This window comes from Rutilus rutilus (genome assembly GCF_951802725.1).
Source record: "Rutilus rutilus genome assembly, chromosome: 1".
Lineage (NCBI taxonomy): Eukaryota > Metazoa > Chordata > Actinopteri > Cypriniformes > Leuciscidae > Rutilus > Rutilus rutilus.
This window is the reverse complement of record NC_140209.1, coordinates 44,821,513-44,844,000: the sequence shown is the minus strand read 5'-3', so window position 1 is coordinate 44,844,000 and position 22,488 is coordinate 44,821,513. Positions and strand designations below refer to the sequence as shown.

At 38.3% G+C, this 22,488-nt stretch overlaps 1 protein-coding gene across 1 annotated transcript in view; it reads left to right on the top strand.

Annotated features, from left to right (window-relative positions):
• Positions 1 to 22,226, top strand: part of septin12 (septin 12) — a 68,140-nt gene extending 45,914 nt beyond the window's left edge. The window contains exons 3-11 of the mRNA XM_084420842.1: positions 2,243 to 2,497; positions 9,489 to 9,617; positions 15,968 to 16,049; positions 16,753 to 16,890; positions 17,644 to 17,761; positions 18,715 to 18,810; positions 18,915 to 19,011; positions 19,331 to 19,382; positions 21,038 to 22,226. Coding sequence (XP_084276968.1) covers positions 2,243 to 2,497; positions 9,489 to 9,617; positions 15,968 to 16,049; positions 16,753 to 16,890; positions 17,644 to 17,761; positions 18,715 to 18,810; positions 18,915 to 19,011; positions 19,331 to 19,382; positions 21,038 to 21,197 — 1,127 coding nt within the window. The 3' untranslated portion in view covers positions 21,198 to 22,226. The remainder of the gene's footprint in view (positions 1 to 2,242; positions 2,498 to 9,488; positions 9,618 to 15,967; positions 16,050 to 16,752; positions 16,891 to 17,643; positions 17,762 to 18,714; positions 18,811 to 18,914; positions 19,012 to 19,330; positions 19,383 to 21,037) is intronic.
• The last annotated feature ends 262 nt before the right edge of the window (positions 22,227 to 22,488 follow it).

The window sequence follows — 22,488 nt, the reverse complement described above, 5'->3', positions numbered from 1 at the left end:
AGACACTTGAATGTTTACAGCAGCAATAGTGTAGGGGTAAGGCGAGTGGCAGAAAGTTCTGACGCAAATCGACCTGAGGTTCGAATTCGCCTTTTGCTGAATTCGCTCTACTCCCTTTTCCCATCTGTTATCAGATTGGAAAGTCATTTATTTTCAATAGAAATGAAAAAAATATTCGAAAAGTGGAAATAAAGTGTCTAACGTGTGTTTATCAGTTAGGGGTAGGTTTAGGGAGGACTTTATTGCCCCAATAAGGCCCATCCATTTAATCATTTTAATAAATATAACCATTTACATGTGTTATTATTACATACCATTGAATGTAGGCTACAACAACACTGAGGTCCAAATAGTATCTTCCACTATTTATAATTATAAATATCCTCTAACTACTATTTACAATTATTGCAAAGAAAATAATATTTTTACATAGTGTAAATAGCAGATTGCTAAGAAATGCTGCCTGCTACTTGCACTTAGTGTAAGTAGAATCTATTGCTATTTAAACTTAGTGTGAATAGCATCTATCGCTAAGAAATATGCTACTTTCACTTAGTGTAAAAAAAAATCTAGTTGCTATTTACACTTAAAAAGCATCTATTGCTATTTGCACTTAGTGCAAATAGCACTAAGTGCTTAGTGCAAATAGCCGCTGCCTTGTTTCAAATCCCCGTTTGAATCGACCTGTGCCTCACCTATAGTTGCCTCCTGTCAGTCATAATGTGCATTCATTTCCACCTGCATGCTCACAGCGCACAGCTCTCTGGCTCATAAACAAACCTGGCAAAAAATTAACATCTTTTCAAAAATTAATTGCAGCGGTGAATTGTGCGTTATGCTATGCACCTAATGTCAGGAAACGTGGGCGCTGGGTAAATGTGTGCACAACAGAATCTTAATGTAAAAATGCTTAAAGGAAAATAACCTAACCTGGTCCAGGATTTTTTCTGCTTCCCAAATAGTTCAGATTTCTAATTTCCTGCCAACATTTTGGCCCCAAAAAATAAATAAATAAAATTTGTATAATGTTATCATTAACTAAAACCTAAAACTATTAAAAATAATTTCCGTTAATTGAAATGAAGCTGAAATTAAATAAAATATAAATATTACAACAACTTAAACGGAAATTATAAATGTTATTTTGGTAACTAACTGAAGTAAGTTGAAGTACTACAGTTTAAAAAAACAAACCTAAAATAAAATAAAAATAAATGTTTGGTATTTACACATAAAAAAAAACTTTTTAAATTTGAATCATGATAAATGATTTCAACACATTTAAATTGGATTCATTTAATGCCTTGCACATTGCCAAAGTACCGTATAGTGTCCTATTTGTTATATTTAGGTGCCTGCAATGCACATCAGACTGATACCCGACAGTCAATGAGACATTACATCACTAAAGTGTTTCAGACACAATCTGCAAGGACTCAATTCACCTTTGGCTAAGCCCCGCCTCCCTTAGTTACTGTTGCTACGTCCGACAACTTCATCTGGGCAACACGGTGGCGGTAACGTTAGTCACCTTCAAAACTACCACAACAGCGTGTCTGTAACATTAACGTTAGGTGTTTGTATCTTGAATAACAAAGTTAGCTAACATCCAGCCGCTAGTCAAAACATACAATCCTGACTTACGTGATAACTAAACTATCGCTAAGCTTGCTTGCTAGCACCTTGATTCTTCATTAATTAGGGTAGAGAACCGAAATCATAACCTAAAACAGCATAAAACTGTCTAACTAGTATAACTTCACAGTAAGGTTAAAAGCTAAATTTACCACAAAAGTGTACTTGTTGATCCTTGAGGGGTTTAGCTGACTGAAGACGTCCACACAGTTTAATCCAAAGACGACACTTGTCAGGATTTGACTTCGGGTTTGGGAAGGGAAAAAAACGGACACCCCCCTCCAACCTCTCTGGGAAACGTGTATCTGTGTTACAAATTCCCCAGGCACAACGTTTAACCATATTTGTGATAAAACTACGACGGTAATAGCCTGCCGAGACCAAAAATATGAGACGCCTGTGTTAAAGTCAATGGAGCGCTGTGAAAAAGTGTCGGACCTCTGTGAGAGCTTGTTCTTGGCTGCGCTGTGATTGGTCAATCTACATTCTAGGGTGTGGCTTAGCCAAAGGCGAATTGGGGGCTGAGCTTTAATTAGACTTTTTTTAAGAAACATGTGAGGTTCCTGTATGCTAACTTGTGGGTGTCTCTCTCTCTCTCTCTCGGCAGAAACAGGACAGGAGCAGGGCCTGGACCTGGAGCCACCTGTCCGGATGGAGGAGGAGAAGGAGGTCACGGAGGAGAGGGAGGTGGAGGAGAGAGTGGTAGAGATAGAACATCCTCTGCCATGCCTCACTGAATCTGACACACAAGGCATTATCAAGGGCAGAGATCTATTCGGATATGTCGGCATTGAGGCAGTCTTGGACCAGATGAGACGCAAAACCATGAAGGCTGGCTTTGAATTTAATATCATGGTGGTTGGTAAGTGGAACATTGGTCTGATTTAGTTGAGAAAAAAAATTCAGGATATGTCCAGTTTGTATTTAACCAGAAGAATATCAGGCCCTTAAAACAATACAAACCCTTCAGAGCTGATTTCTTAACCATACATTAAAACTATCAATTTCCAGCGGACTTCACACCTCTGTTTTTTTTTTTTTTGCTGAAAGTGTGAACTTCAACTCGGGTAGTTTTTGCATAATGAGCTAAGTTGAGATGGGGGTGTTTTAGCCAAGACTAAGATGAAAATAGAACAGACTTGAGGCGTCAAATAAGGTAAAAAGCTTTGTATAAAATCGCAGCGTATGGTTTAGAGGGGCTGAAGGGGGCAGGAAGACCTTTCAGACTATATATAGTTCAGTCTCAGTGTCATTGGCTGTTAGGGGAAAGGTTTAAACTCAGCTCTTTTCAGAGACTATAGGTGCATCACAAATTTGCGTACTTGTGCACTATTCATTTTCACACATTTGTAGAATGAATAGTGTGAGTGATAATAATCATAATGCATTTTTTTTTATTAAGTCAAGAGAGATATGAGGATGCAAGATTGTGCAGAGCTTTAAAAGTGAAAATCTGAATCTTGTGCTCTACGTGATATTTAACAGGAAGCCAGTGCAATTGATAAAGAACAGGAGAGATGTGCTCTCCAGGTTTAGTAATTATGCGGGCGACTGAGTCCTGGACCAACTGAAGTTTATGGAGAAGTTTGAGAGGTAGCCCAAATAGGAGAGAGTTACAGAAATCAATGTTTGAAGTAACTAGAGCATGTACAAGAATGGCTGTGGTATTGGTTGTGAGGAATGGACGAAGACGACGGATGTTCCGTAAGTGGAAACATGTGGACAGAGTGACATTATTAACGTGTGTTTCAAAAGACAAGCTACCATCAAGGATGAATTAAAGTAGTGTGTTCTTCACACTGCACTTTAAATATCTGGATGGTGCACTTATTATATCAGACATTATATCATGACAAAATAACCTTTTAAACCTTCCGGATGGTTGAGTACATAGAGCACAGTATAAGTGCATAGTGTATAGCATTTGGGCACACGATTGCAGTTGTTAAATATGTTCATTTATTAAAGGTGGCTTATTTTATTAAAAACAAACATTATACATGTTTTAAATAGGTTGTAGGTAATATGGACAACATTATATGGCAATAGCTTTCAGCCTTTTCACAATATTCAATATACAGTTCAATATTTATGTATTTGCTCTGTAATGAAAGTTTTTTTTTTTTTTTTTAAGACGAACCATCATTTTAAAAAGATCGTTTTACTGTATTTATAATTGACAAAATAACAACACACAGTATGTATACACTTCTGTTCAAATGTTTGAGGTCAGTCTATTTGTTTATTTATTTAACTTTAATTTTGCAGTGATGCATTAAACTGATCAAAAGTGACATACATTGTACAAAGATTTATATTACAAAAAAAAAAATTATTTTGAACTTCTAAATGTTTCTTGAGCAGCAAATCATCATATTATAATGATTTCTGAAGGATCAAGTGACACTGATGACTGGAGCAATGATGCTGGAAATTCAGCTTTGCTATCACTATACATTTTAAAATATATTAAAATAGTTATTTTAAATTATAATAATATTTCTGATTTTACTGTATTTTGATCAAATAAATGCAGCCTTGGTGAGCATAAAGGCACTTTTTTCACAAACCTTGCACAAGCCAAAAAAAAACCTTGCTGACCCCAATCTTTTGAATGGTTGTGTATTTATTATTTTTCTCAAATATAATATGAAAATTCTTTCTTTTGATTTTTTTTTAAGGTGAGTCAGACAGTTCAGTTCAATTCAGAGAAATGAATCAAACTTACCATAAATTTTACTTCAAATCTTAAAATCAGAGAAGCTATTAAAACATCTATATCTTCCCTATTGTGAATATTTGATATAGTCAACCCTAATTACAAACAAAGAACCAAAATAATAAAAAATAAAATAAAATAAATAAAAATCTTTGAATGAAATTCACGAGAATACACTGGTTTTGTCCAGTAAGGGCCCTCTGAACTGCTTAAGTCTTCTGAATAGTCACATATTTTATGCCAGGTTACCTACTAAGGCTGTACTCTGCCGACCCAGCAGAGCTTACTGGTATTAACTGTCTCGGGCAGTTACTGGACATCTGCCTGATTCAAACTGGCCACCTTTATTCAAGCCTAACCAATCAGAGTGTTAGAGCCTCCCAAATCCCCCTGTGTTTCTAGAGAGAGTGTGGGTAAGCATGCAGGAAGGAGGAGGACCAGGAGGGGGTGTTGGCTGAGTGTGGGCCTTACCTAATTAAATGGCAAGGGCTATTGTTGTGTTGTCTGTGGGCTGGGAGGCAGGGCCAGGCTGGAACCAAATGTTGCTCAGAGTGTTCCCCAACTGGGCCAGCCAAGGGGATTTATGATGGCCCCAGCATCATAAACTCAAGGCCATCCAGCTCTCCAGTGAGAACCATTTTTCTTTTCCACTTTTTTTCTCTCCCTATTTTTTTTTAACCAAGCTGCCAGGATTTCCACACTCCCTTGCTTGTGTTTTCATTCCCCTCGGTGGTTCTTCCATAGTGTTAATAGAAAGGACATTTTGCCAAATCCTTCAAAGGCTGCAAGTCTCATGGAGAAACACAGTATCAGCCGCTGTTCCACAATGGTGTCAACAAAACAAATTAAAGCTGAAATGTGTCGTTTTTGCACCACTGGAGTCGCCACTAGCGTTACAAACAGTTTTTCCAAAACCGTCCTGCAGCCCTGTTTCCATCTGTCATTTTTCGGACACTCCGGTAGCCTCATCCCAGGAGAATTGGTCTTCTTTTTTTCTGTAAGTAATGAAAATTCATACAACAGTCTCATTTCCAGCATTTACTGATACATCTGACTTTTGACAGCTTCAAGGCTTTTGATAAAACTACAGATCGTAATTACACAATTTTGTATCCCTGCTTACAGACAGTTGGATTGAGCCCAATGCATTATGGGTGTTGAAGTTCCACTACCTTTTTGGCTAAAGGGAACATCACAACCCTTTTTTTAAAAATGCCTTTCTACTGCATAGACAGCCAAGTTTTCTCAAAAGCACATCTTGTCAGCGTTGTACCCCTTTATATTATTTTTTGTATTTATAGCATTCGGACAAAATGACAGCAGTGGAAATAAAATAAAAAATTACTTTGGGAAAAAAAGGGCTTGTTTTTTTATGTATCATAAATACATACTATCAAACAATAGTTTCACACTTTTGTATAATTTTGCGCAAATTACAGCTCTATTGGAAATGATGTACAATAAGAATACATTCACACAAATATTGCATTGGCTTATGTTTACTTCACATTTTCTTTAATTATCAGTTAAACGTAATAATATTTGTATTATTGGTTTTCATATTTTAAGAATTAATGTGAGTCTGGAACAAATAAAACAATAAATCTATACAAAATATCAGTTTAATATGTTTAACAAAAAATAAAAGTTTGAAAAAGGTTAAAATTTGAAGAAACACCCATTGAAACACTCCATTGTAAATACATTTCAGCTTTAAATATGATGCTGAATATTCTCTCTCAAAGTGTGTGGAAATGATATAAGGAGGAGATATGACAATAGCAGTTTTCACCTGTTCACATTTTGGCCACTTGGATGCTTTTCAGCTTGAAACCTGTTCAGTAGGGAGCAGATCAAAGGCATGTTAAAGCATATCATTTTTGCGATGGATTCTACAGAGCAAAAACAGCTCTGGTTCAGTGCTCACTTCCCAAAATGCTGGCTTGTGGCCTGCGTGAGTTTCCTCCTTGCCTTAGTGAACTGTGGTAGTTACAGTATTGGTACTGTAGTAAGTATGGTGGTGCTCTCCATGCCTGCTACAGCTACTCTGGACAGACATCAAAGGTGAAACTCTCCCTCCCTTTCCTGGTAGAGACAGGTGTGGAAACAGTGGCAGTAAAAGAGTTAAGAAGAAAGAGCTGTTTGACTCACTCTTGACACAGCGTACAACTATTGACAAATCATTGACCTTTTATTTAGAGCAAAAGTCTCTTATTTTGAACAGGGAATGTTTGTATTTGAATTAGTTTAATGGTTCGTGTAGTTTTCGGGTTTGTGTATTTTGCTATTGCCTTGGCAATACATTGTAAATTACAAGGGCAGGGGTTCTGACAAGGGTGTGTTTGGGAACACTAGTATGTATTAGCTAACATGACATGACAGCGAATGCAAACTTGACAAAATACAGGAAGAGGAGGAATTGTGCGAAAGCAAGATATACACAACAGGATGAAATTGCAGGGACGAAGGAAACTCTACAGGATGAGTTTGGTCCGCTACGCTCATCTGTCCACATTTTCCTGCCCTGGGGTGCTCTTATCCGAGAGTCGCACACACATATGGTAGCATTTGGAGTCTGTTGGTCTGTGTAGTTTGTCTCGGTTGTATAGGTCAGGACCTTTTAGTAGCCTCTGGGCTTAAACTACTGCGAGTCTCCCAGTTTTCCAAAAGTCAAGTAGCAGTCTGCTCCCAAATACGAGTTTAGCATATTCTGACATTTTCAATGCAGTCAATACATTCAGCTTTGTTGTCGCCCTCAAGTCAATGGGGCTTTGTAGATATTGTGTTCAAAGGAAAAGCTTTGTAAACTGCTTATCAAAGTGTCTCAGGGGAGATGTGTTTTTCACCATTTGAAATGCTTTTGAGAAATCAATCGGAGTTAAACACATATGACACTGGTAAAATTACTACTTGCATTTGTTGAAGTTTCTTGTGGTTGTGGTAAATGACAAGTTCTCACGACTCACCATTTCTGGGTGAATATGTCAATGCATGACTCAGACAAGCACCTGACTGGGTCTAGCCTTTATTCTTTTCACATTATCTCGGCACAGGGTCCTTTATAAGATCATCAGTACTTGTACCGATTCCATTTTTTGCAAATACCTGAACCAAATGATGTTTGGTTTGGTTAACGGTTACAGTCCTTGCTTGTGCATTAATTCGCAGATGCGGATGTACCAGCATACACTCTAAAGGTACATTTACATTTACCATTGCTTGGCAAAATTTCCGGTCATATTCGGTCATTTCAATTAGAATCCGCAAGTACGGGAATTTCGTGTGTGGGGGAAAAAATGACTAACGCAGATTTAACTCATGTTCAAGTTAGTCATACAAATTTGCCAAGCTGACCAACAGAAAGCCGCTTGGTTTAAAAGTGACTTCTATGTGAGCAGTGCTTCATACATCACTACGCTATTGACAATGGACCTTTTTACCTGTGAAATTTTGCTGAAATATCGCTAATGTCACCGCACCTTAAGCAGTGTTGTTTTGTGTACTACTATTCACCATAACACCACTTCTTGATATACAATACAAAACATAAAGCATGACCAGTGTAGTTTGATTTGCCAAATGAACACGTTTTATGAGGTGGTTCTTTTTTCTGAATAAAAATGTATTGCACCACAGGCGTAGTTTGAGTCATGAATGAATGATTCATATGACTCATATGAATTGGTTCTGTCTTGTATCAATCAGCGTAGTTTTTTTACTGGTTGTTCATATGACAATGTATACACAGAAAAGTCTGTAAAAATATGGTAATATGAAGAAATTTTCCGTATTTATTTTTCACAGGTGTTTTACCTGTATTTCGAATGATTGTGTTTGTGGGTTGAAGGAAATTGAAAAAAAAAACTGTTTCTGCCAGGACATTATCTGTTTTTATCTTAGAGTGTAATTAAAGATACACATGTTGGGTTTTGTCTGAGTATTATTGGATTGCATTTATGCAGACTTAAGAAAGATTGAAAATTCAATCTTTTGCAATGGAATAATTGGTTTGCATTTATTTATTATATTAATACAAAAATCTCACCATCTAGCAATGGAATTGCATTTCTTTTTTCCAAATATTTCGTAATATTTCATCCAAAATACAAAAAGAATTGTTAATGCTATCGTTAAAGAACAAAATTAAACTTCTGATTCCCATCCCTATTGATGTACAGTATGTGTGACTACACTGAAAGCTTCAGGAAGCCCTTCTTTGCTCAGCCACTGTCTGAACTGTTAAATCAAAGAGGCCCAGGAGGACACACAACGTGGGTTGTCAGTTCCTCATAAATTTGATGTCAACTGCCTCCAATGGTAAGAGGCCATGGCATAAATCCATCAAAGCCTCTGTTGAGGTGGGCAATGATGGAAGGGCCAGATCTTCCCGGCTCTGTCGTCTATCTCTGTCAAATCTTTTCATCCATTGACAGCTTCCCGAGGCGGCCAGGCCTCTCAACAGGTGCAAACGGAGCGGCGAGAGCGTTTAGCACATTCTCCACCCCTGCCCTGCGAAAGGGAAGCTGACTGGTGGGCCTGAGGGGCCCTCTGAGCGAGACAGAACACACACACTGCTCATCATCAGCACTCAATACAAAGCAGCTCACATTAACACAGCACATGTCCTTTGAGGCAATGAAGGTGGCCCCATAGATTTACCCTTATTTGAGTGAATTGAGATGGCCTTGATAAGGCTCACTCTCTGGTAATAGCTTCCTCCCTCTGATCTGATCTCCGTGAGGACTAGTGTGAAAGAGTCATTAAGTGGAAAAGCTTCCCAAAGCTCCCAACGGCGTGGTGTTGTTAGTGTGTTTGGACACCCACCAGATAAGACACTAAAGCACTTTGCCGTGGCTTGACCTGGTCTTATTACATCACTGATGATTTGCAGTATCAAGGGCTTATGTAAACCCTGGAGGCCTGCGCTGCCTGGTCATGTGATATTTTATGACCTCAATTTTATGTGTGCCATCTTATCTGTGTGCAGTAATAAAGTTTTATCCCCCCTGCTAATGCTAAGCAAAGGTCGTCCTGCAAATAAACGTGCTCAGGTTCTGCTACATATGCAGTTAATTGTACTTTACTGCAGTTTGCAAACAAAAGTCATTAAATCTATTCTTTTTCTCATTGACAGGTCAGAGCGGTCTGGGGAAGTCGACGCTCGTAAACACACTCTTCAAGTCCAAGGTCAGCAGGAAGTCCTGCACTCCAAATTATGAGGAGAAGATCTCGAAAACTGTCCAACTGCAATCAGTCAGCCACAGTGAGTATTGAAAACTCACAACACACTTCTTTCTTTACAGATACCCCGTCACACACCTGTCTCACCCACGGGGTCAAGGATTAGCTGGTTCACATAGCTCTGTCAGCCCCTCCTGCCACCATTTGGACCCAATAAATATCTTTGAACATTGATGGTCTTTCAAAATTGTGCTTTTGTCCTCAACAGCCGCAACAGGACATTTTGTCAATATGTGTTTTTATTTTATGGTGCATTTAAGTCCTAGGAAGTTTTGGGAGTTGGCAAGTCATAACTACATCAGTTTAGCCTAGAAATCTAGACGCACCCTAGCGGCAGCAAAATGTATTTTGCAGCCAGGGCAGTCTAGCAACTCTCCATAGACTTTCGAGCTGCAAAACCCTAAATTGGGTCAGGCCAATCACGTCGCGTATAGAGTATGCGGGGCGGGCTTAACATATGACGACAGAGTTGCGACGGTTCCCTGGCTGCTACTTGAAAACAAAGAATGACGACTGCTCATCGGCTTTGGCCGCGACTCTGGAGGACTTGGAGTTAAGTTTTTCTTTGAGAAAAGAGAAAAGAACGGCACTTAAGTCATTCTTAAAAAAAGGAAGATGTGTTCGTAGTTTTGCCGGCCAGATATGGCAAAAGTTGAATCTATCAACTAGCTCCGCTGGTGGGAAAACACTCTGGTTGGTTGAAGCGCTGTCCTATTGCGTGCAGAGGGAATTTGAAAGACAGCCGTTTATCCCGCCCCTCGGATTGAGCGTGTCTATGGTGAGTTGCCAGACCAAACATCTTGATGTAGGTCTGGCTTGCCAGGCTAACATCAGTTGCATTCAAATAACATAGACCCTCCCATCTGTGAAGTTGACCAATGGGAGCACAGAAGCTCTTCCGTAAACAGCTTTCAAATTGGGCAAAACGAGAGATAGACGATGGTATTGATGCTGTTTTGTGGAATTATGCAATGGAGGAAAGGTTTGTGGAGCTATGGCAACAATACTTCTGCCTTTATGATGTTCCCTCGAGTGACTACCATGACAGAGTGAGAAATGCTGACAAATGATAGTAGGCTTACGGAGTACTGGAATTAGCATTAAGCTAAATAACGTTCCGCTTCGATAGTTTGTTTACGCTCTTATTTCCGGAAGTCAGTCCCTAGTTCCACCATCTTGATGACGTCACACTCGTTGTTAAAGACAGCATGCGATGATTGGTCGGCAAGCAAACATGTAGTCTGACATGTTTCTTTGCCACTACACAACAAGAATTTAGGAGTAATAATCGCATAATCTGACGCAGTGACTATCGTAACAGACAACAATATTGAGTAGTCTGAACCCGGCATGACAGAGTGTGTTGGCCGGAGTGATTTCTGAAAGGATGGAAGATGAGTGACATTTAGACAAGATGAGCTGGAGGCAGAGCTCAGTGTTTTGTAGGGTTTGACTTGGAGAAGAGCCAGAGTGATCGGAGCATGTGCTCTGAAAGGAAAGAGAAATTAAAAAGCCTGCAAGGGGGACGGATTAGGAGAGATCAATCACACTTCAACTGTTGAGATCGGGCCACAGTGGTCGTCGTGAGCTCTCTTTCACAGAGAATGATAGAGGAAGAGCACACACAGGGCCATATTTTATTGCATGGGTCAGGAAATGACTGCTCTAATGGAAGCCACCACTTATACACGGCATCTGACTTCAGTGAAGTAAGCTCAGCTGAGTTAATGAATTGGTTGATTGAGCAATGTACCATCTCTGTCTCGCATACTACCTCCAGAGTAACAATCAATAGAGGCTTGGGTTCTTGTCTCCAAACAGGCAGGTGTGTTTTTGTGTAGATGTGTAGAGTTAAGTTTCATTTAGGCTTGTTTTGGCAATGAAGCAAAGCTTATTTGGATTTTTACTGAGGGATTTTTCCTTCGCTTTTGAGGTCAACTATGGTTGATTTCTTCCTGAAAGCAAAACGTCTCAAATATATCAATACATTGTCAATAAACAATGCATTTTGGCACTATCTGGTATCAATGAGCAGATAAATGTTACCACATGGCCAATAACCGATAAATGTTAAAATTCAATACTTTTTGATCAACTTAAAAACACTTACATTTTAAATTAATTGCTCTACATTTTAAATTCAAATAGTGATTTTAGGAATCACAAAATTAGAAAGTACAGTATGAAAATGGATTTTTTATTTTAAGATTATCTAAAGATTACATTTAACACTAAGTCGGCATGAAATGGAAATTCACCCAAACTATTTTCTAAAATATGTTATCTTATTGTGAAGGATTCATTTATGTATATTTCATTTTTAAACATTTTATTATCCTTGTTTTTATCAAAATGTCATAATTAGATGCCATTTAGCTCCAGCATACTTTGCTGATGTCTAAATGTATGTCACGTGCACAGTACGCATAAAAAACTAAGTATAACTAACAAAAAATTTGAATATTGTGCAAAAGTTCATTTATTTCATTAATTCAACTTAAAAGGTGAAACTACTACATAGACTCATTACATGCAAAGTGAGATATATCAAGCCTTTATTTGTTATAATTTTGATGATTATGGCTTATGAAAACCCCAAAAATGTTCATAAGCTGTAAGCCATAATCATCAAAATTATAACAAATAAAGGCTAATAAAAGGAAATATCTCCCTTTGCAGAGAAAAGTTTCACCTTTTAAGTTGAATTACTGAAATAAATGACCTTTTGCACGATATAATTTTTTTTCGAGTTTCACCTGTACTTTGGACTTTAGATGGTGCCAGATGTAATCTAAATGTTAAATTAGGGGAAATTAACATGCACAATCAAATATACAATATTAGCGATGAGATAAATAAAAAAAAACTCATGTTAGTAGCTATACAAAGGCCCTGCTACTCCTTTTTGTACTGAGCAGAGGGAGCTGAGCTGTAGATCACGCAGAAATGCACATACCTTCAAACATCCCGCATATGCAATGAGAAAGCAATGAATCTCCATTTTTCTTCTGGCGGCGCCACCATGCATCGTTGCAAAGAGGTGTGAAAGGCAGATGGCGTAGCCAACTTCACTAGTCCTTTAAATGAAAGTATTGTTTGAGTGTGTGTGTGGGGGGTGGGGGCGATGTTTGCCCTCAGTAGTTAGTGTATTCACACCCAGCTATCCATCTTCATTTCTCACTGTAGACCGGCTGACAGGGGTCTAACAAACACAAAATTTGATAGTGGTCCTCTGTGTCTTGTATTCAGAAACAGCCCGGGAGGACAAGAAAAGTAAATGTAATCTCTTTGGATGGATTGCAAAGGCCTGTTACACTGCAAGAATGAGACTAACTAATAAAATTTATATGCTATTGCCCAATCTAATTACCCCTGCCATTTTCATCTGGGTCAAAAGTTTGTGGAGTTACCCAGGTTATGTAGTTTAACTGCAAATCTGCCCTCTAATTGAATGACCCACAATTTAGCATATCAGATATAGAGAGAACATAATCTAATGATTCTGTCACAGGATGTTGCGAGACGCCAGAGAAGCATGCCTCCTCTTGTAGTTTTAAGTGTCAGTCAATTGCTGTGTAAAGGCCTTTGCTGGGCTGGGTCATTAGTGTAGCCTGCTATGTTAATTGCCATGGTTCCTATGTGACAGCAGAAATGTATGAAGACCGCTGAACTTTACCCCTAGTCTGGATATGTGCACAGACAAATCCAATTACAAAACCCTAAAGAGAGTTAGTGCCATGCCAGGGCGTAGCAATGGAGTTAATTGTTGCTATACAGCCATGTGCAGGTTTCGTAACAGCTACGCTAAACCTCTATCCTTCTTCCTTTAGTTTCCTGCCTACTGGTTTTGAAATTAGTCATCTGATTTTGTTTTCAGGTAAAGCGTTAGACCTAGATCTGCTTGTTGATCTCTCTTCCGTTTCTGACTTCCCCTCGACAGGTTTTAGATATGTAAATGTTATTCAGTATCAAGTCTCGTAGTAGCTTAGATTCTTCACAGCTTTCACTTCAGTTAGCCAAATGTCAAACTGTTGAAATCTGTTTTTAGATCTGAAACTGTAATTTCCTGTAATGATGTGCATCAAAATCTTCGCAGTTGCTGTCTCAGCCCGTTATATTTCTTTGTGGAAAGTCTTAGGAGCTTTTGGAAGTATTCTGTGTAAGATCAAGAACAAGTGTTTTTTTAGCGTAGCAGTGTCATTGCAAGTGGAAGGAGGTTTCTATCCAGTATGCAGTAGCAGCATCTGTTGTATCTCTGTCCTACCATAGCCAAACCTCATTTCTCACAGACCTCTCAAAACTTATGGCCCAATAGTTTATAAATGTTTGACTTGTAGAATGAGAGAGTGGGTGGATGAGAATAAAAGAATGGGAGACGCTGGGTGTGCTGTTTCTTAACAAAAGAAGATTGACGATAAGTTGGTTCAGCTTGTGACTTCCTGAGATATCCCCATGGTTCAGGAGACACCCCTCACTGACTTCTCACCGTAGCACAACGTAAACATTACAGTGAATGAGAGTGTCCTGTTCCTCTTTGGGATTTTTTTTTATGTTAGCCTTCAGAAAGGCGAGGCTGCAGCGCTTGACACATGATGTAAATATTTACTGTATTTTACTATTTCGATTGCATTAGCCCTCATGCGAGAATTTATTATTATCTAATATCTACTCTTTCACATTAACTCTTTCACATTAAACTATATAAACATGTATTCATTACTTTAATGAGCTCATTGTTTCTGCCTTAAATTAATAGATTGTTTAAACTAATACATTGTTATCTTAATGCATGATTTGTATTTCTGAAATACATAACTTGACACAGTCACCTCTTATAACAGATCACTCTAAACTGTAATGTAGACACATTTTTTTCTGTTAAGCTGCTTTGAAATGATATGTATTGTGAAAGGCGCTGTACAAATAAATGTGAATTGAATTGAATTGAATTTTAAATTTAGATTTAGATTTTTTAATATTTTTGGAAAAAAGTCTCTTTATGCTCACCAAGGCTGCATATTTGATTTTTATAAATGCAATAAAAACTGTAATATTTTGGTATATTTTAAATGATAGGCCTAGTTTATTCCTGTGATGGTAAAGCTGAATTTCTAGCATCATTACTCCAGTCTTCAGTGTCACATGATCCTCCAGAAATCTTTCTAATATCCTATTATTATTATAATTTTCTTCTTTTCAAAACATTGAGTTGAAACATAATTGATAACTACATTCTGAGCTGTGAAAGAGCAAATTCAGAGCAATATTTCTTTAGACAAGTAAAAAGTGTAGAACCTTCTGTCTAGATTCTGATTAATGGTGCTTTTTTTTTTTTTTGTCTCCAAGCAACATTTTTCTTCTTCATTCCAGATCATTCCAGTATTTATCAGTGTAAATATGACCTTATAACTTCTGCAAATACTTTAAAAAGGCTGAAACGATAGACCTACTCTGGTATCCTCTATCAAAATGACAAAACTACTGCCTGTGTTACTGCTAAACTAATAAATTGCCTTTGCAGTCTCCGATTTGAGACATTTCGTCTAGCAGATGTCTTGCTGTCCCTTGCTTCCCCAGCAGTTTTGTCTTTCCAAAGAGCAGGCCTGTGGAAAACAAAGAGTACCAAAGTCTCAGGGTGCCTGACACCTCCACACACTACAAAGCGGCCCAGTGGCCCTCACAGCCTGTGAAAAAAAGCTGGCCTGCAGACTGACCGCCAGGGGAGATGAGTGTTACACAATCCCCCCTTTTCTCAAAGACTACACAGTGCAGAAAATGAAGTGGCGGGCCGCTCAATGCCACCATTCAGCTCTGCTCCCTCCATGTGTGTGAATATGGGAGGAACTAAGCCCTGCTTTGTTGCTGAGTCACGCCAAGATGAGCATATGTGTTTCCATTAGCTGATCATGAGGGGTTTTCAATCATTGGCCCACCAATCCAAAAACTGGCACTCTCTTTTGCTAATGCCCCACTGCGTATGAAAAATTGATCATCATCTGATAGAGTTATAGCACTTTGGATCTGGAGTGTTGACTGACAGTTTAATTTTTCCTCGTTACAATCTCGTCATATTTTCCTTGATTGCCTCATCCAGAAAGATTAACATGATGAGTTAACAACAAATGCCAATCAACCAATGCCAGGGATACAGTAGGGGTCCCTGCTTGCACAGACAGCGTATTAGACACTTTTTGCAGGCTGACTTCCTGTTGTAAGCATTCCTGCAGTATTATATCAGAGATGGAGATTAAATGAAAAGCTCAGGGTCTTCAGTATGCGATTTTAACTGATTAGTCCCTAAGAAATCTATGTTGCTGGAAAAAAGACTTTCATTCTTTTCTTCTCTAACTCTTTTGTCTTGTTGTTTTCTAGTCATCGAGGAGAAAGGGGTGAAGATGAAGCTTACGGTAGTTGACACTCCTGGATTTGGAGACCAAATCAACAATGAGAACTGGTGAGAGCAACATTTAAACCTTACCATATACAATTCATACTATATACAAATACAGGAGAGTCCAAAAGTCTGCAAGATTCAAAATCTAATTTAAACTTGGAAATAAGCAGAAAGTTTTAGAATTGTGAATCATTTTAAAAATAAAAATGTTACAATACTAAACCAACCATTCCCGATTCTGTACTATTTCTAGGTCACTAATGAAAAGACATTTTAAAAGTATATTTGTGGCTGACATTTGTGACCTTTTTACAGAAGGTCAGATGCTCTTGTTTTCATGAAAGCACAAGGTGTTCTTTGGATTATTATGAAATCATGTCGGAGAACATGATCATCAGGTTTTACACAAACCAAATACAAAGACATCCTGAAAATTCATGTTAATTCAACTTTTCATTTAAATTGTTATGCTAATTTTCAATGAAAATGCCAAATAGAAGCTTTTTCACTAGATGGCTTTTGAACCTCACAATATCAAAGAGAGCTCTAAAGCAGAGTGAGATCAAATCTGTGCGAGATATATTCTCTTAGTAATTAAAGAGCATTTGGGGTTTTACTGCTAAAAGTAATTATTTATTTGACACTAAAATCATGCCTTAGTGTTTTTCAGAATATTTATTTTAAGAGTCATTTTAAGTAACTTTAAGTATAAGCATGTGTTGTTAATTGTAATGTTAACCCTTCCCTGTGTCTTTTTTCTCAGCTGGGAGCCCATTGTAAAGTACGTCAATGAACAGTATGAAAAATACCTGAAGGAGGAGCTGAATGTCAACAGGAAGAGAAGAATCCCTGACACCCGCGTTCACTGCTGCGTGTACTTCCTGCCAGCCACTGGACACTGGTGCGTGTCGACTTCTTGCACGTATGATGTGGTTTAAACCTAGCCAGACATGTTAAAACGCTGTTGTGCGTCTGTCACATTAATATGACAAGGCTTCATTTAAGAATCTTTTAAGAAAGTCTTAGATTTGAACCCACTAATCCAGTGAGATTTCATGAAAAATCCTTCTTTTAGCTGCAAAACGCAAAGGTTATATACATCTTCTCACGTCTCTGCTCACCAAGGCTGCATTCAGTTGATTTGATTCCTGTGATGACAAAGCTGTATATTCAGCATCAGTCTTCAGTGTCACATGATCCTTCAGAAATCATTCTAATATGATGATTTGCTATTCAAGAAACATTTCTTCATTGTTATCAACATTGAAAATAGTTGTGCTGCTTAACCGTGTTACATTTTTCTCAGGATTCTTTGATGAAGAATTTTTAGTAATATTACAAATGTCTTTACTGCCAGTTTTATCAGTTTAACACATCCTGGCTGAATGAAAGTTTTATTTATTTATTTATAAAAATGTAATGTAATATTATTTTATGTTACTTCATGTAATGATATTTTAGCGTCAAATGATCTAGATTGATTCGTTTCCATTTAATTTTGCAGATGCTTTTATCAAAAGTATGGTGTGTACCCCATTTTCACCTGTATTTAAAGGATGAGTCAAAATCAATGGTAATACTGGGTGTTAATGAGGTCAAATGTGTCAGCAGTGAAACATGGGCTTTATTAATGATCTATCCTGCCCTTCTACAGGTTACGCCCTATAGATGTGGAGTTTATGAGGAGACTGGGGAAGATAGTGAGCATCGTTCCTGTGATCGCCAAAGCAGACACTCTTACTCTGGAGGAGAGGCTAGAGTTCAAACAGAGGGTGAGCTGTCCGTCATCTACACCTGCGCACGCACATTTTATCATATGCAGGCAAAATCGGATATTTCCCGCCAACACGTAAATATTCAGTTCTTCGCATAATTGAGGTCATGAATATGGATGACCTGCTGCTGTAAATGCTGGAATTGTTAGAATTCACAGTTCAGCTGTGTGGATAAAAAGTGAGATGGATTGAAAAGCCTGGGCAGAATGGATTGAGAGAGAACCGTACGTTGCATTCGAATCTCCAAAGGTCCCTCGGCTCTGGCTTGGAAAAATGAATAGGCCAAGCTAAGGTTACGAGCGGTGTCTGCGACGTCTCCGTCGGGAGACGGTCTCTTCTCTGACTGATGTATAGCAGCTACTTCAGCCCGGGCCACTTGCCATCAGTTCTCCCCACGGAACGCTTTTGGACAGCTCCGACGGCACGGACCGCAGGGCCAGAACGGCCCCCGCACGCAGTGTGTCTCCTATCAATATACACCAAACAACACTCCTAATGATGTACTCTGTCATTTCAGCCCATTATCCAGAGCTGTCTCTCACTGCTCAATAGCCTGAGCAGAGCGCCATGCGGGGGCGGACGTCACACTGTGCTCAAGATATCAATCGCAGATATCATATCCATGTTCAACAGCCGCACTCCAAAATCCTCCCCCACACGAACACATGGCAGCAAAGGCATTAAACTCTAATGCTTTGCACCTTCGGGCCCGAAATTCTGTCTGTGAGGGAAAAAAAAGAATTTCCAAGTGAACTTTACTGTGGCCTCCGAGTGCAAGAATGCATGAGGATCGAGATTGAGACTAGTAAAATACAGCGGGGAGAGCTCGAGGGAGAGGAGCTGCTGTCATATTTCACCCCCAGGGCGACTGTGCGGTTTTTATGTATGTGTTTGTGCGGTAGGTGGTAAAAATCTGTGTAATCCATCTAACTGGAAGCCTCTCTCTGCAGATAAGACAGGACCTCCAGGCCAATGGGATCAGAGTGTATCCACAAAACGAGTATGATGAGGACACTGAAGACCGGATACTCAACGATAAGATTAGGGTATGATGACGCTACTCTTGAGACTTCATTGCAACCAATTTAAATAGTTTTTGGGGAAACTATCCCTTTAATTGCTTTAAGGAAATTGCGAATGTTTCTTTCAGGAAAACATCCCTTTTGCTGTGGTGGGAACAGATAAGGAACACCAGGTGAACGGGAACAAAGTTTTGGGAAGAAAAACAAAGTGGGGGATCATTGAAGGTGAGAGTCTCACAAATAATCACGTCTTCCGTGAACTGCCGGTCACCAGTAATATGTTGTGTTTTGGATGCTGGTGCCAGGCTTCTTAACTAGCTTTTCCAGAAAGATTGTTGGTTGACCTACTTGGTCTTTTCAGCAGGGTAACTGTAACAATTGTCAAATCTAATTGTACAATGAAGGCTGACAAGCTTTGCAAGGCAAGATTGTCTGTGATTTAGGTTATTCAACACTGCCATCAAGTGGTATGTATAGAAAGTACAGTGATGCAAAATGCCTGGATGAATTCATGAATATGCCTTTTGTATTTTATTTATTTCAGTTGAAAATGTTGCGCATTGCGAGTTTGCACACTTGAGAGATCTTCTTATTAGGTAAGTAAATTTTTTAATGGCATGTATTGAAATATCGTAATAGAATGATATTAGCATATGATAGACAGACTTGCTTTTTAGGTAAAGTGGGAGTAGCCATTTATACCCTTGCATTATGGTTGATGGGATTCGATTATGTAGGACATGCTCTTCCTAAACTTTAATTTAGAATTTAGTTTCTAAAATATGATCCTAACGGCTACATCAGTGACACCCCATACTAGTTTAGGATACATTTTTTCTTTAATGGTCAACTATAGGTGAACAACTGTTCGTATTCATAGGCTAACTTCCTGAAGGCTAACGTCCAACATGTACATTTCTGGCTCAAGTAATGTTGGTTTGTATTGTTTTTTTTGTTTTTGTTTTTTTTGCAACTAGACATTATCTAATCTATAACTCATCTAGCCTATCTAGTAAAAAATATATATATAATCATATAATGATATTATATCATAATTTGGAACCAATCGTACATGGGATCATACAAAAATCCATCCTTTATTAAACAAGACTATATTCTTTTCTGTCTTTGTTGTTTTGTCTTCATTTTCATTGCACTCTAGAAACGTGTGTGTTGTGTGTGTGGCTGTGGTTCTGGTATAGCTTACATTATGGGGACAAAATGTCCCCATAAAGATGGTAATACCCGAAATCCCTGTATTTTTTGGGACATTGTTTGGTCCCTGTGAGGAAAACAGCTTATAAATTATACTAAGTGATGTTTTTTGAAAATGTAAAAATGCTGAACGTTTTCTGTTGAGTTTTAGGGTTAGTGTAAGGGGATAGAAAATGCAGTTTGTACAGTATAAAAATCCTTCATGTATATGAAAAGTCCCCGTAAAACATAAAAAACAGTGTGTGTGTGTGTGTGTGTGTGTGTGCGTGTGTCCTGCATAATCTTACTTGATTCTTGAGGATTTTTATTTGATCCCTTATATGGTTGGTTGCAAGTTATGACAGAAATTCCATTAGCATTTCAACAACAGATTGGTCAACAGATGTCAGAGTTTCATGCAGTAGCAGTTCAAATTAACTTCTGGTCAAATTACATCACTTTTATAAAGTTTTTTTTTTTTTTTTTGGTCTTCATCCTTGCAACTCAGCACTGAAAACACAACATCTTCATATAACTAACAACTTGGAGGTGTACTAACTGGTAACTTAAGAAAGAATACAACCATTTCAGTTGGTTGCGTTGGTTAAGTTAATATATGAGAAGTAGCTGAGAAGGTCATGAGTACATCCCTCTCCTGTGTGCTCAGTAAAGGACAGGTTAATTACAGAGTCCAATCAGGTGAGGCCAGGTCACAAAGCCCTCTCACCATAACTCTTGGATGGCGGCCCATTGACAGATGGTGTGAGAGTGATTCCCTGCTGAAACAGGATACAAAGGATGTCCGTTATAACGCTCCACATTTTTGAATTGCCTTTCACACTTTTTGATCGGCCTCCCGCTGAAGCGGAGATCAAATTAGAGCAGGAAACACCAACTGAAATCACACAAAGGGATCATAAAAAGCTAATGTAGTCAGTAAACAATTCAATTCCAACATAGGAGAATGACTTTTATTTTACATTGTGCATATTTCCCTTAGGGTATGTTATTGTGGGATCAAAATTAATATTATGCTCTATTGCGCTCTACTTTCAAGGTCCCACTTGCAAGATTTGAAGGACGTCACTCACAACATCCACTATGAGACGTACAGAGTGAAAAGACTTAACGAGAGTAATGCCAATGGACAGGCACTTTCACCTTTGAACCGGGAGAATGGTACCCTAGAGAAGAGTGATGCAGAGAGTCACCTTTGAAAAAGATGAAGTGTGCACCCGCCTTCACCCCCCGTCAGAATGGGAGAGATGAACATTTAACTTCTAGACTGCCACTGTTGGAAAATCGACACATTTGATTAAAGACATTTCCGCTTAGGCATGTAAACTTCATATGAGTCTATTTTTTGAAATTAATCTATATTATGGGTAGAATTGAACCAGGTTTTGGCTAAGAGAACGTTTATGTAATATTTCTCTTTTGATATCTTTCAAACTCTTTTTGCCGAATGAATGGAACAGAGGCATGTTGGAAAACGTGTGTGTGTGTGTGTGTGTGTGTGCACGCCTGACATCACTAGATGAGAAAATCCCATAATCCCTGTTACTGCACCTATACATTAACACTGAACCAGCAATGTGACATGCTCCTTTTGCGCTTTTATTTTCATAAGTAATTATTTTAGATTTTTTTACAGCAAAAATATGATCTTTACCTGTACTTTTGTAAAAGAAGAGATTAAAAACTTTAGACAAATATTTTTTTTACCATAGCTGCTTCGAAGCTGAAGGTATTTTCTTAACCGATACTTAAAGAGTCTCTTACTGCTATCCATACGTGACTGCTGTGATGATAGCCGATGTGTTGATATAATGGGAAATATTTCAAATATAACCTTTGACCTCAAAGGTCTGGTATGAAATGTCATACTATTGATCATTTATAATGCAGAGATGGGTAGAGAAACAAGAGAAAGTCGATTCATACTGATGTTTGTCGTACAGTAACAGGTCAAGGTTACGGTTATATGTTTTTCTTTCTCTAACTAGTTAACTTGCTGTTTAAAGGTACACATTGTGCTGTTTACTTCCCTCCACTGGACACCAGGAGTCCGTCTTGCCCTTTTTATGATCAAAGCTACTGTACATAACTATAATGTGTTCTCATTTTCTGTCACAGCAACACGTTTTTTTATGCAACATGTATTAGCGGCATCATGATTTCCTTGTTACTAATATTACTATTCATGTAAACACCATTGTTTTATGATTAAAAAATTGGCACCAGCACTCAATATTTATTTGGAGCCACTGGACAGTGCTATTGGTTTCACTGGAGATTGCCATAATATTATACACTATACTGTTATAAATTTTGGGGTCAGTATGATTTTTTTTATGTTTTTGAAAGAAGTTATGCTCAGCAAGGCAAAATACTGTCAAAAACTGTAATATGGTGAAATATTATTAAAACTTAAAATGACTTTTTTTAATATACTTTATTCTGTAATGTAAAAGCTGAATATTCGGCATAATTTCTCATTACACTAGG